The sequence below is a fragment of the Hylobates moloch genome, unplaced genomic scaffold (genome assembly GCF_009828535.3).
Source record: "Hylobates moloch isolate HMO894 unplaced genomic scaffold, HMol_V3 SCAFFOLD_1, whole genome shotgun sequence".
In the NCBI taxonomy this organism is placed as follows: Eukaryota; Metazoa; Chordata; class Mammalia; order Primates; family Hylobatidae; genus Hylobates; species Hylobates moloch.
The window spans coordinates 224,493,918-224,507,935 of NW_026652276.1; the positions used below are offsets into that span (position 1 = coordinate 224,493,918).

The window sequence follows — 14,018 nt, forward strand, 5'->3', positions numbered from 1 at the left end:
CCCGACCCCTCTCAGCGCCTCGAAGCCTCCATCTCCTCCCTGCGTCCCCTAGCCCCTTCCTTCCACCCGGCCCTGGCCCTGTCCCTCCGGGCGTGGAACCCGGGCTCATCCCGCCCCCGCCCCAGAGGGAAAACGCACGTGAACAAAGCGAATCGCAGGAGGCAGGAACGACAGTAAAAGGCAACGGAGAGGGAGAGAGAGATGGGGCAAAGCACCCGAGCCAGATGGAGGCGGCGGCGGGGGGTGGCGTGGGGGGCGTGCGAAAGAGACTCAGGGCTGGCGCGGAGGCCGAGGGTCCTTCGCGGGGGGCTGCTCCGGAGTGGGGGATGCGAGGAGGCGCTGGGGACGGCAGAGCAGAGGCGGATGGCCTGGAGGGGCAGGGATGAGGGGACCGAGCGTCGGGCCGAGCGGCAGAGGAGAGGAGAGGAGGGCGATGGAGAGGATGGAGAGGACAGCGCCTGCGGGAGGGCGACGGGGAGAAGGAACCGAGCCGAGCGGGATGGCAGCCCCGGAGGCGCGAGAGGAGAGCGGGCAGGAGGGAGGGACAGAGGGACCGCGGGCGGACGGAGGGAAAGTGAAGGAGCTAGCAGGGCAAGGCGGGTGCGGAGCGGGGCGCCCGGAGGCGCGAGGAGAGGGATGGGGGAGGGGGTCGGAGGGCGGCCCGGGGGGCCCAGCCCTGCCCCCGCCCGGCCGCGGTACCCACCCACAGTCCGGGAGCCGATGCAGCCCATGGCTCCGGGGGCCGCCGGGCCGGGCCCTCACCGACTCGGGGCGCGCGCCGGGGGGAGCACCGGGAGCCGCGCCGCCGCCCCAGCCGCTCTGCAGCGCCGCGGCTGTCTCCGCTCGGCTCCGCTCCCCCCTCCCCTCTCCATCCCTCCCCACGGCAGCTCCGTCGCCACCGCCGCCGCCGCCGCCGCCGCCACCGCCTGGCTCCCCCGCCCCGGCTCAGCTCGCCGCGGCCGGGGAGGGGGCGGCCCGGGGATTGGCTGCGCCCCGCGCCTCTCCGCTCCTGCCCCGGCGGTGCCGCGGCGCTCCCTCGGGGATCTGGGGCCCCCGTAGCCGCGCCCCCCCGCCCGCCCACCCCGTGCCCAGCCCCGCTCCAGAGGCTCTCGCCTAGAGAACCCTGGCTTGGGTTTCAGGAGCCGAGGCACAAACCCAGGGCCTACCCCGAGGTTCTGGTTGATGGATTTTGCGGGCCGGGGGTCAGGGGATGCCCTGAGAGAAAGTGGGGTAGTGGTGAGAATAAAGCCGGGCCAAAGGGCCTTTGGCCACCAAATTCCGCAAACACTTGTTTTCTTCCTGGGGCCGCATCTGGGACACACACAGGAACGTGATTGGACACAGCTTTGGGCTCTGCGTTTCGAGTGCGCTATTTTGTCCATCCAAACAGAATGTGAAGTCTTTGCAAGTGAATCGTGTAGTCCACTTCTCTGTGCTCGCTGGACACTCAGGGGTGGGTGTGGGGATGTGCAGATAGTCGACCTCCAGGCCTGGTTGGGGATGGGAGAGTATGAGGAGGACAGTTCATTCGCAGTAGACTAACAACAATGTCAGGACCCGAGGCTGGCTAGAAGACATCGTCTTGAATCCGATTTAACTTTTCTGAGACGTGGTCTTCTCGGACAAATGAGAGCAAGGCGGTCCCGAAGCAGCAAAGAGAGAGAAAGATTGGCCTCTGGCTAATGGGACTGGGCCAGGTAGATACCTCAAGCCCCGTGGGGAGGAGATAAAGGTCTAAGTTGCAAGGGTTAAATGAGCACTGTGGTTACAGCAGGTAAGAAGTGGAGTCCAGAAGAGATGCATGAGAAAGGGCAGGGAGATCCTTTTGTCTAAGCTGTACCCAGAAAGCCCAGAGTGTGAGAGAGTGGGCAGGCGGGCATTCACAGAAGCAAGTGCCCATCCAGGCTCTGACTGCACCTCGCCCTCCGAGGTTGCAGAGAGAGAAGGCAATGGGCCAGGGGTCCCTAGTGTGGGCTCCTAACAGGGAAACTAAGTCTTACGGATGCAACTTTCTAACCTTTAGATTATGAATGGAGAGCTACATCCCATGGGGTGGCAGATGAAGATGTGCGAGAAGAAGACACTAACAATTGAATTGCAGACTGGGGAGATGGGATTATGGTGAGAGAATCCATCTTCAGTGTGTGTGCATGAAGAAATAAGCCAAATCTACATCTATAAAACCGCAGGAAGGAAAGAGATAATCATTTGCAGGTCTGCTTAGATTTTAATCGTTTAGTGTAGTTCATCGCAGGATCTGATACCTTATTTCAATAGTGGAGATAATTAGAAAGCATTTCCTTTTTTCATATCTACTATTATTGGTTATATAAAAGAAGTATCAAATGGTTTCTGCTTTCATGGAATCTACTGTCCAGTTGCAAAGGAAAGAAGATGGAGAGATGATTAAAAAAAAAAAAAGAACAAAGAGTCTCCATTATTCTAGCAATGCCCACACACCCCTATCATTTGAGCAGAGAAAATCTTGACAGGGGACTGGCCAGGTAAGGAGGAACGGACCACGTGGCCGTCATGTTCTTGCCTTCTCACCTGAAACTTCTGTCTCCTTATGGCTCTCCCTGAGTAATACATGTATTTATATATGACTACATATCTCTTACTGTGGTTCCAACTTGGATGCAAACCCCTCCCCTTGGTCTCCTTAACACAACTATATAAGGCTGCATTTATCCAAACGATTTAACATGAGGGATTCCAGGTCTTGGAGACTCAGTTCCATCTCACATTCTGTCTTGAAGGTATTTCCAGTCCCTCCCCACTACCCACACAAAAAAAGTAAAATATTCTAGGCATATTCCTGGCCAGCTTCCTTCCTGCTCCCTACAGGTCTTCTTATACAAGGATTCTGCTACTTCTCACTAGTTAGGGCCATTGTCCCAGTCTCCTTGCCAAAGAGGTCCAGGGCACAAAAAAAGTTTAAGAACCTCTGGACTTTAAATACATACTCGGGGGGTGGGGGGGGGGGTTCTCTAATTCTGCAGGAGCTTAACCCCCAAATAAAATGATCAGGCAAGACACTTATCCCATTTTGAAGCTGGGGTCCCCAGGAATAACTGTAGGTACTTCGGTGGTACCTGCAGGATTGAAAGAAGGTACCAAAGCTTCACACCCATCCCAACAAATGGAGAGATGGCTCCAAAACACAACTTAATCAAGTGTTCCTTTTATTTTATTGGGATATGTTAGATCAAAGTTAAAGGTCTATGAAAAGATTCCATTGAGGAGGGAAAGTCAAAGTGCAAGAGAGGGGAAGATTAATTAATATTGAATGTAAATTCCTAAAACCACCTGGAGGGATGGGAGCAGAGCTCAGGGAGGGGGATGAGACTGTACAGGAGGAGCCCAGCTCTTCTTCCAGCAGCAGGAAAGACGGGGCAGATGCCAGTGGGCTGCATGTTTGGTGTCAGGAGAATGAGGGATTCCTGTCTGACGGCATCTACTTTCTCTGACAAGTAGGAGGCGAGATCATTTATTGAGAGTCAGAGTGAGAGAGATAGAGAAAAAAATAAAACTCACTTTAAAGTGCAAATATCAATATAAAATCAATTTAAAGAATAGAGTTTTCAGTCTGTTCTTACAAACCTCTAAGAAAGATATTCTTTTTGCATTGCAGTTGAGAGAACTGGGGCTGAGAATTCAATTAACTTCCTTTTCCCTAAGATTTCCCAGTTGGAAAAAGAAAGAGCTAGCACTTTTTTGTTTGGCATTTTGTTTTGTTTTGTTTTTGAGACAGGGTCTCATGCTCACCAGGCCGGAGAGCAATGGTATGATCAAAGCTCACTGCAGCCTCGAGCTCGTGGGCTCAAGTGATCCTCCTGCCTCTGCCTTCCAAACAGATGGGACTACAGGCATGTGCCCCAACACTTGGCTAATTTTTTGTATGTGCCTATTTTAGTAGTGGTGGGATTTCACCATGTTGCCCAGGCTGGTCTAGAACTCCTGGCCGCAAGCGATCCACCTGCCTTGGTCTCCCAAAAGGTTGGGATTACAGGCGTGAGCCATCACGCCTGGCTTACTAATTTTTTAATTTTTATTTTTGTAGATGGGGGTCTCACTATATTTCCCAGGCTGATCTTGAATTCCTGGCCTCAAGCAATCTTCCTGCTGCAGGATCCCAAAGTCCTTGAATTACAGGCGTGAGCCACCGCACCTGGCCAAAAAAGCCAGCATTTAAACTCAGCTCCTCAGATGGAAAATCTATTCCGGATGTTGTAGAAAGTGCTTTATTTGTTCACTTAAAAAAATTAAAGTTACTGAGCTCAGGACATTTGAATGGATACACATTCTTTCACGCTTGTCTTTCTTTAATTAAGGTGGGACCATAAGCTGAAGAGAGGAATACATCTATCTACATTTCTAACTTTTGAAATGGAAAAGCAATGATCTTTCTTCCGAGTGATTTGTAGCAATAAGTCTTTGGTGCTTTCATAAAATACTGATGATAAGTGTCTTAGTCCCTACTTATCAACGTCCTTGTATGGTGTCAGAGTCTCTATCTTCAGGCAGCCCTGAAGATCAGTCAGCTTTGGGGCACTCCTAGTGGTTCTCAAATACCCTATTTGCTAAAGGCCAGAAGTGAGAGTGCTGATGCTGGAAAACATTGGTAAGAATAGTCTTGAGGAGTAGGTGGAAATCATGAGGGTCGGTAACAGAGGTCTATATTCTTTTTTTTTTTTTTTTTTTTTGAGACGGAACCTCGCTCTATCGCCCAGGCTGGAGTACAGTGGTGAGATCTCGGCTCACTGCAATCTCCACCTCCCAAGTTCAAGCAATTCTACTGCCTTAGTCTCTAGAGTAGCTGGGACTACAGGCACCTGCCACCATGACTGGCTAATTTTTGTATTTTTAGTACAGATGGGGTTTCACCATGTTGACCAGGCTGGTGTCGAACTCCTGACCTCAGGTGATCCGCCCGCCTTGGCCTCCCAAAGTACTGGGATTACAGGCGTGAGCCACTGCACCCAGCCTGCGGTCTATTTTCTTTAAAATGAGAGTGATTGCCTAAATACTCAGTCAACAGGAGGACCAAGAGTGGGGTTTAGGGGCATTAAGTTGCTGACAAGGGACCTCATTCATACACAGGGGCAGATTCAGAGGCAAGTCATGGATGAGTGCAGGTGTTCGTAGTGTGTAAGTTGTATTCCCACAGAGTAGGAAGTGGCCATAGAATCTGTCCTAGTGGTTGATATAGTTCTCTGCCCGACCCCTACCTGCCATCCCCAGCTGGTTTCCCAGAGTAATCAACAGATGAGGGTCCTGGCCATTGTGCTGGGGCACAGCAAGTTTGCTGAGGAAGGATGGCTCAGCCAGTTAGTTATAGAGGATGAGAGGGTCCATGACAGTTCTGTGGTTTCAGTGTTGGTGGGGGGGACAAAAAGGCCTCACATTACCAATCTCTGATCTGTTGGACACTATGAAAGATAGACCAGCACAGGACATGCTCATTTGACTTTTAGACAAGGTTTGAAATCTTGTAAAATATTGGGGATCTAAGGTGAGCTCACTCCCACTTTTAGTTAGATAAGAAAGCTTATCTCTGGGCGCGGTGGCTCACGCCTGTAATTCCAGTACTTTGGGAGGCCAAGGTGGGCAGATCATGAGGTCAGGAGTTTGAGACCAGCCTGACCAATATGGTGAAACCCTGTCTCTACTAAAAATACAAAAATTAGCCGAGCGTGGTGGTGCACACCTGTAATCCCAGCTACTCAGGAGGCTGAGGTAGCAGAATCGCTTGAACCCGGGAGGCGGAGGGTGCAGTGAGCCAATATCACGCCACTACACTGTAGCCTGGGTAACAGAGCAAGACTCCATCTCGAAAAGAAAGAAGAAAGAAAGAAAGAAAGAAAGAAAGAAAGAAAGAAAGAAAGAAAGAAAGAAAGAAAGAAAGAGAGAGAAAGAGAAAGAAAGAAAAAGAAAGAAAGAGAAAGAAAGAAAGAAAGAAAAAAAGAAAGAAAGAAAGAAAGAGAGAAAGAGAAAGAAAGAAAAAGAAAGAAAGAGAAAGAAAGAAAGAAAGAAAGAAAGAAGAAAGAAAGAAAGAAAGAAAGAAAGAAAGAAAGAAAGAAAGAAAGAAAGAAAGAAAGCAAGCAAGCTTATCAGCATGGGCAAACATGGCAGGCACATTCTCCTTAGTGTAGTCCCCAGGCGCACACCTCCATGAGCCAAAGCCCTCCTGCATGGGCAGGTCAACGTCCCCAAATCACTTTCCATAGGATTCAGCAGAAGAGAGTGCCCAGACAACTGCTTCTTTGGTGACTGTCATAGAGCCTATGCTTCAGATGACCAAGGGGATGCATTTGCCCTGTGTTTTCTTTGGGAAGCACATTTGTGGGAAAGCCTGCAACCCCTACTGCAGATTTAGGGGTTCCATCCAAACATTCTGATGAGAAAGGCCAAGCCAGGGATCCTGCATATCTGCCAGAGAGCCTGGAAGAATGTCAGCGCTTTCCTGCTGCTTCCTGGTCAGGCCCCAAGCACACACAGCACCTCAGGGTGTCCTCACCATGACCAGGCCACAAGCAGCAGTGACCAGGCAGGATGCCAGGACTAAGGAGGCAGGGCATAGAGTCTGGGCAACCATGAGTCAGAGGCCAGGTGGGCAGTAAAAAATGGAGTTCATAAGTCCCAGAGAGAGGAACCAGATGGGATTTTTAAAGGTCAAGCAAATCCCAGAGCACTGACAAAGAGCGGGAAAGATCAAATAAAGAATACAAGGCAGTTGTTTGTTCCAGCCTCAGTAGGCCTATCTGCTAGTTTTATATTCTGTCCTCCATGGAGAACCAATGAGAACTGGGAACTGGAAGGCTTGTCCTGACTGTCTCCGATGGCTGCCTGTCTAGTATTTATGAACTCAGGGGAGAGGGGCAGCAGATGTCATATCACACCTCCGGAGCCTCCCTGTCTCTCCTGCTGGGACCCCTTAGCCCTAACCTGTCTGCACACTCCTCTAGGAGAGAGCTCCTGCCTGGTGCTTACAAGCCATCCTCCCCAGCTTCTGCCTCTGAACCACAGCCTGATGGTTGAGGCTCTATTACTACCTGTCAGACTTCTGTATCACCAGGCACAGCTGACAGCCTACCTCTCAGATTCCTGGATATATTTTCCTTCTGAGTTCCCCAATTCTTTTCCTTCGCTAGCTTTTGGGATATCCTGCAACTTCAGCTTGGATTCCTCTTACAAATACTTGTTTGGGCGGAGATCTGTTTCAGCTACAAAGTCTAACTACCTGAAACCTTTTATCCTTTCCTGCAACTGATCCTGTTCCTAAATGATGTGTTTAATACATAATGGGTAGATGTAGCTCCAGTTGGCTATGTCTTTATTTAAGTGAGCCAATCAAGTCCAGAGAAAAAAACAGTGAAGGCATTTTCCCGACAATGAAAGAGTAGTGGATGTATAGGGCGTTAGTTACAGATGACTGAGTGTTAAAACTGGGTGAGTACTTAGAAATCAAGTTCCTTGCTGTACTTCCACAGACAAGGAAAATCCACCTCTTAGATTTTTACAGTCACACAGTAAGTGCCTGAACTGCAACCAAAATTCAGGTCCTCTAATTCTTTTTTTTTTTTTTTTTTTGAGACAGAGTCTCGCTCTGTCACCCAGGCTGGTGTGCAGTGGCATAGTCTCAGCTCACTGCAACCTCCACCTCCTGGGTTCACGCCATTCTCCTGCCTCAGCCTCCCGAGTAGCTGGGACTACAGGCATGTGCCACCATGCCCGGCTAATTTTTTGTATTGTTAGTAGAGACAGGGTTTCACAGTGTTAGCCAGGATGGTCTCCATCTCCTGACCTCGTGATCTGCCTGCCTCGGCCTCCCAAAGTGCTGGGATTACAGGCGTGAGCCACCGTGCCCGGCAGGCCCTCTAATTCTTAGTCTAACATTCTTTTCCCTATCCTAAGATGCACCCCTAAAGCTAGGTTATATTATTTTTCTATGACTTTTATTATAACATTAAGCCCTGTTGAAATAAGCTCAGGCATCATAATCTTTTTGCTCATGGAGACTGTTCAACTCCTTGTAAATAAAACACGTTAAAAAAATGTTTTGGCCAGGCGCGGTGGCTCACGCCTGTAATCCTAGCACTTTGGGAGGCCGAGGAGGGTGAATCACCTGAGGTCAGGAGTTCGAGACCCGCCTGGCCAACATGGTGAGACCCTGTCTCTACTAAAAATACAAAAATTAGCCGGAAATGGTGGTGGGCACCTGTAGTCCTAGCTACTCGGGAGGCTGAGGCAGGAGAATTGCTTGAACCCAGGAGGCGGAGGTTGCGTGAGCTGAGATCGCACCACTGCACTACAGCCTGGGCGACAGAGCGAGACTCCGTCTCAGAAAAAAAAAAAAGAAGAAAGTTTTAAGAGAGTAGATCTCCTCATAAGCATTCTTACCAACCACAATAAAATTAAAAGAAAAAAAAAAAGACCATTGTTCTTTCTAACTTAGGAGTTCAGAGCTCATTTAAGAATGGGTACTTAATCCTAGTGTATAGGTTCAGACCACTGTTTGGTTAAGGTTTTGTGATGGTGATAAGCTAACAGGGACAAGGCATTACTCTTCTGGGTGGGGGTCCACTTGAAAGCTGTTCACTCACTGAGTCAATCAATCACAATTATCCTGCCAGGGCACCCACACGGGCAGGAAGGTCCAAAGGACACTGGAAAGTTTGAACGCCAGGTGGTGGGTGTGTTTCTCTCTTTAACTTAAAGAAGAATTTCCTTTCCAACCTCTTTGCTCATGTATATGCATGAGGTGGCTCGTGGTAGTCAAGGCTGAATTTTATTACTGATGGTGGAAAACTGGGTTGGGGGCAGGGCCAAGGAATGCAAGCAATATCTTCCTTCTAAGGTGGGAGCTGGAATTTGCCCCTTGATCTTTTTCTTCCTGGATCTCTAGTTTCTCTCACAGCCAGCATTTTTGAAAGAGCTGCCGGCACTCATCTTCTCCTTTTCCTTACTTCTCTGCACTCCTCAACCCACCCAGTCTGGCATCTTCACTCTACTGAAGCAGCTCACACGGGGAACTCCCCTGTCAGAGGCAATTGATCCAGAGCAACTCCATCTTGAATAGGAGCTGGGTAAAATAAGGCTACGACCTGCTGGGCTGTGTTCCCAGATGGTTATGGCATTCTAAGTCACAGGATGAGATAAAAAGTTAGCACAAGACATAGGTCATAAAGATCTTGCTGATAAAACAGGTTGCAGTAGAAGCTGACTAAAACCTGCCAAAACTGAAATGGCCACTAGAGTAACCTCTGGTCTTCACCGCTACCCTCCCACCAGCGCCATGATAACTTACAAATGCCATGGCAACATCCGGAAGTTACCTTACGGTCTAAAACGGGAAGGTATGAATAACCTACCCTTTGTGTAGCATATAATTAAAAAAAAACACACACACATGAAAATGGGCAACCAGCAGCCCTCAGGGCTGCTCTGTGTGTAGTAGCCATTCTTTATTCCTTTATTTTCCTAATAAACTTGCTTTTACTTTCCTCTATGGACTCGCCCTGAGTTCTTTCTTGTGCAAGATCCAAGAACCCTCTCTTCGGGTCTGGATTGGGACCTCTTTCCTGTGACACCCTTAGCCTCCAGGTTAACAGATTTTGTTCATTTCTAACCTTAAGTGGCACATCAGGGGCATTTCATATCCTCGTGAGGGACTCATGGTTACTCCCTCATTCCCAAACACTCTTTCCTGGTTCTCCTCTTGACTTTCTGGCTGCTCTTTGTCTTTTTTTGCTAGTTTTTTCCATTATTCATTCATTCTTTCCATATTACAAGTATTTAAGGAGCACCTACTCTATGTCAGTACTTCTCTAGGTGCTATGATCCAAAACTCCTGCTGTCATGGGGCTTATAGTCTAGTGAGAAGTGGTGGGGAAGAAACAGCAATTCAACAATTAAGAGACTGAATTTTTTTGGAGGGGGTGCCAAAACCCAGGATGGAATGATATATTTAAGGTGATAATTGCTATGAAGAAAAATTAAGGAAGGGCCAGGCACAGTGGCTCATGCCTGTAATCTCAGCACTTTGGTAGGCTGACGTGAGAGTATTGCTTGAGCTCAGGTGTTCAAGACCAGCCTGGGCAACATACGGAGACCTTGTCTTTACAAAAAGAAAAAGAAAATTAGCCAGGCGTGGTGGCACATGCCTGTGGTCCCAGCTACTTGAGAAGCTGAGATGGGAGGATCGCTTGGGCCTGGGAGGTAGAGGCTGCAGTGGGCCATGCTTATGCCGCTGCACTCCAGCCTGGGCAACACAGCAAGACCCTGTCTCAAAAAAAAAAAAAAAGAAAGAAAGAAAAAAAAGGAGAGGTGGATAATAATGAAAGGGCTGGTATATGTCATTCTAAACTGGATGGTCATGGGAGGCCTCACTGAGAGGTCAGCATGTGAGGAAGGCTGTGATGGAGATAACAGGGTGATCCATACAGATGTCTGTGGAAGAACCTTCCCAGCAGAGAAACTAGCAAATGCAAGGCCCTGAGATGGGAATGTGCCTTACACATTGGAGGAACAGTAACAAGGCCATTGTGGCTAAGGCAAAATGATTGCTGGGAGATGAGGCCAGAGAGCATGTGGGATTAGTTTGATTCGATGGAGGTAGAGCCTAGGAAAGGTTCTTTTTCAATTTGTTTAATTTTCTCCTTGCAACAGGAAGCAAGGCATCAGCTATGCATGAGGATGTGGAAGGAGACATGGAGAGAGAGGAGAAGGTCTAGAAGCCTTCTGAGAGAGTGTCAGTGGGAGAGTGGATGGAAAAACGAGACTGGTATGTTTATCAGGACGTAGAATGATCAGATGGCATCTGCAGCACACAGCCATGGAGTTTGCAATGAGATCTGTCAGAAGGGCTGTGTGTTTTTCTGTAGCGCCACCCAGCTGCGTGGGTGCAGGCATGGAGTTGGTAGAATTGGACTCAGCCCAGGCTGGGGTTTTGCCAAGTGAGCACCACAGGGTGAGAAAGAGGCACAGGAAGTTGAGACAGATGTAAGGGAGTGACGCTAATGATTGTCCAGGAAATGTGAGCTGGTATGGATATGAATGGCAGGTCCCAGTGGGCCAAGGGATTGTCGAAGCACAAAAAGAGAATGACTAGAAAAATAGAAAAAGCTGGTTGGAGAAAGTGTGGCTTAAAATTAGGATTGTACAGAGATGGCTCAGGGTCTATTTAGAACTTGCTATGCAATGTGGGAGCCACCAGCAATGTGTAACCTTTGAGCACCTGCAGTGGGACTAGTGTGAATTGAGACATGCTGTAAGTGTAAAATATACACCAAATTCCCGTGACTTAGTGCCAAAAAAGTAAAACATCTCATTAATAATTTTTAAGGCCGGGCACAGTGGCTCATGCCTGTAATCCCAGCATTTTGGGAGGCTGAGACAGGTGGATCATCTGAGATCAGTAGTTCGAGACCAGCCTCACCGACATGGTAAAACCTCATCTCTACTAACAGTACAAAAATTAACCAGGCATCGTGGTGGGCGCCTGTAATCCCAGCTACTCAGGAGGCTGAGGCAGGAGAATTGCTTGAACCCGGGAGGCGGAGTTTTGCAGTTGAGCCGAGATCGTGCCACTGCACTCCAGCCTGGGCAATAAGAGTAAAACTCCATCTCAAAAACATTAAAAAATAATAATAAATAAATAAATAATTTTAAAAACAGTGGTTACACCGCTAGTGGTTACATGTTTGGGTATATAGGCTTACTCATTTATTTTTTTTTTCTTTTTATTCATTTATTTTTACTCTTGGCCAGGCACCGTGGCTCACGCCTGTAATGTCAGCACTTTGGGAAGCTGAGGCAGGCGGATCACTTGAGGTCAGGAGTTTGAGACTACTCTGACCAACATGGTGAAACCCTGTCTCTACTAAAAATACAAAAATTAGTCAGGTGTGGTGGTGCACACCTGTAATCCCAGCTACTCAGGAGGCTGAGGCAGGAGAATAGCTTGAACTGGGAGGCAGAGGTTGTAGTGAGCCGAGATCACACCACTGCACTCCAGCCTGGGTGACGGAGCGAGAGAAAGAAATGAGGGTGTGTGACCCAGGGCAACAGATGACTATATAGGATGGGCAGTAGTTGTGTAGTTTAATCACGTGACATTCAAAACTGGGGGATTTTAGGAAGGAGGGAGGGAGAATTGTCTGGATATAGCAATGAGAGTTCAAAGAGATATCTGTTACACATTCAGGACTATGGGGAAAACATTGTCTGCCACTTGGTGGAGGGTGCCAAGGAGGTGTGTCCTCAGGGATGATCCAGGTTAGAGTAAGGAAAGAGGACGCTCAAAAAAGAGGAATGCTTGCTGAAAAGCGCCTACATGCTCTGAAGGCACCCTGGACAGGTTTCAGGAGTCGAGCCAGGGACCAAGGTGTAGCGGGAGCTAGGAATTTAGGGCTTCTTTCCATAAGTGACATTCTGGGGTTAATAAAAGGGACTTAATACGGGACTTAATAAAATTAGCTCTGGTGGTCTCCAGGCGAGCAATTGTGGGCAAGGCACTCCTGCGCTCACAGTGTAGAAGTGGGAGGAGTAAGCATCCTTTCTTCACCGCTGGCAGAGACACGGAGGCCTGGGGAAGAGCAGATGTGCCTTGCATCTGAGTAAGGGTGACTTTTACTCAGAAAGTGCATACCTCCCTGTTCCACCTATCCATAAAATGCTAGAACCCAGCAAAGCCCATATCCTAGCCCTCTCGATTGTTCATACAATATTTGATAGGTGATTTTTTTTTCAGCCAATAACAGCTTCAAATTGCTATTTGGAGGCAGATGACTTATAAATGTGGATTTTCAGTATAATTTTCTTTTCTCTGCCTTGGACCTGGATATCCTACCGCCCACTGTGCGCCTACTCGTTCTCAGGACGTCCAGAATGAAACACACAATTTCACTCCCAGACCTGTACTTTTCAGTGGAGAGTTCCATGCTCCACATAGGTACCAACCAGAAGCTGGGATGGGCCTGCGATGTCTCTTTCTCCCTGTGTCCCATTCTTTCTGTGGATGAGTTCATGTCCTAAAAAGCTCTCTAATCTATCCACTTTTGTCCTTTTCCACAAATCTCCTCCCTTTCACCTCGAGCTCTACCAGAACCTCTTAACTGTCCTTCACACATCTGCACTGGCCCCTCCTGTGACTCTCCACACTGCCCCTAGGGTGACACTTTCAAAATTCCCAAGTCTCTTCATGCCCCTCTTTTCAATCGAAAACCCTGCAGCAGCTCCCCATTGCTCTCAGGATCAAGTTGAAACCCTTTCACATGCTCTGCAACCTCTCTGCACCCACCTGTCCAGCCTTTCCTCACCTTGTGCCTCCGGTGAGGAATCTCCCTCTCGACACTCCAGCCACACCTACCTGCCTTGGGGTCTCTAGTGAGCCCACAGCTGTCACAGGGCTTTGCAAACACTTCTCCTTTTGCATGGAATATTTCTCTCCTTCCACTTTGCGTACTTAACTTCCGCTTACCATTCAGATCTCTGCTTGGACTTCCCTCTTGGAGCTCCCCAACCAGGTCACATCTCCCACACACAGGCTCTACCGGATGCATCCTGTTCCTTTCTCTTGAGGTTCGTGTAACAGTTGCAGTTTCGCATTTGTCTGTCATTATTTAATTAGTGTTTATCTCCCCTAGGAGACCCTCCAAAGGCCTGAACTCACCAAGGCCTGAGATCATGCCTGTCTTTGCTCATTATTTTGTCCCCAGCACCTAACAAAGTGTCCTGCACATAGTAGGTGCCCAGTAAATGTTTGCTGAATAAATGAATGAATAATTAGTGACGCAATAAAAGTCCTTAAGCTTTACCAAATACAGGGCCTGCCTTGATCTAGAGTGAGCTCTCAACGGTTCCGGAACTCAGTTTCAGTCAGCAAATGTATAGAGCAAATGCACTGTGCTGGGCCTGCCCTACTCCACTATTCTTAGGCACACTGGAATGACTTTGCTGGAACCAGGGAGCTAGTTGAATGGCACAAGTGTCTTCTGGTAGCATCTCATGCTTGG

The 14,018-nt window shown here is 48.6% G+C and overlaps 1 protein-coding gene across 4 annotated transcripts in view; it reads right to left on the reverse strand.

Annotated features, from left to right (window-relative positions):
- Positions 1-14,018, reverse strand: part of FAM131B (family with sequence similarity 131 member B) — a 29,362-nt gene that overhangs the window by 8,761 nt on the left and 6,583 nt on the right. Inside the window, exon 1 of one of the 4 annotated variants that reach the window (XM_032762023.2) lies at positions 704-892. The exons of 1 other annotated variant lie outside the window; for it this stretch is intronic. In XM_032762023.2, coding sequence (XP_032617914.1) covers positions 704-731 — 28 coding nt within the window. In that variant the 5' untranslated portion in view covers positions 732-892. Of the gene's footprint in view, positions 1-138; positions 684-703; positions 893-1,166; positions 1,314-14,018 lie in introns of those variants that run through there. 2 more of the 4 variants (XM_032762024.2, XM_032762027.2) reach the window with 2 other exon arrangements.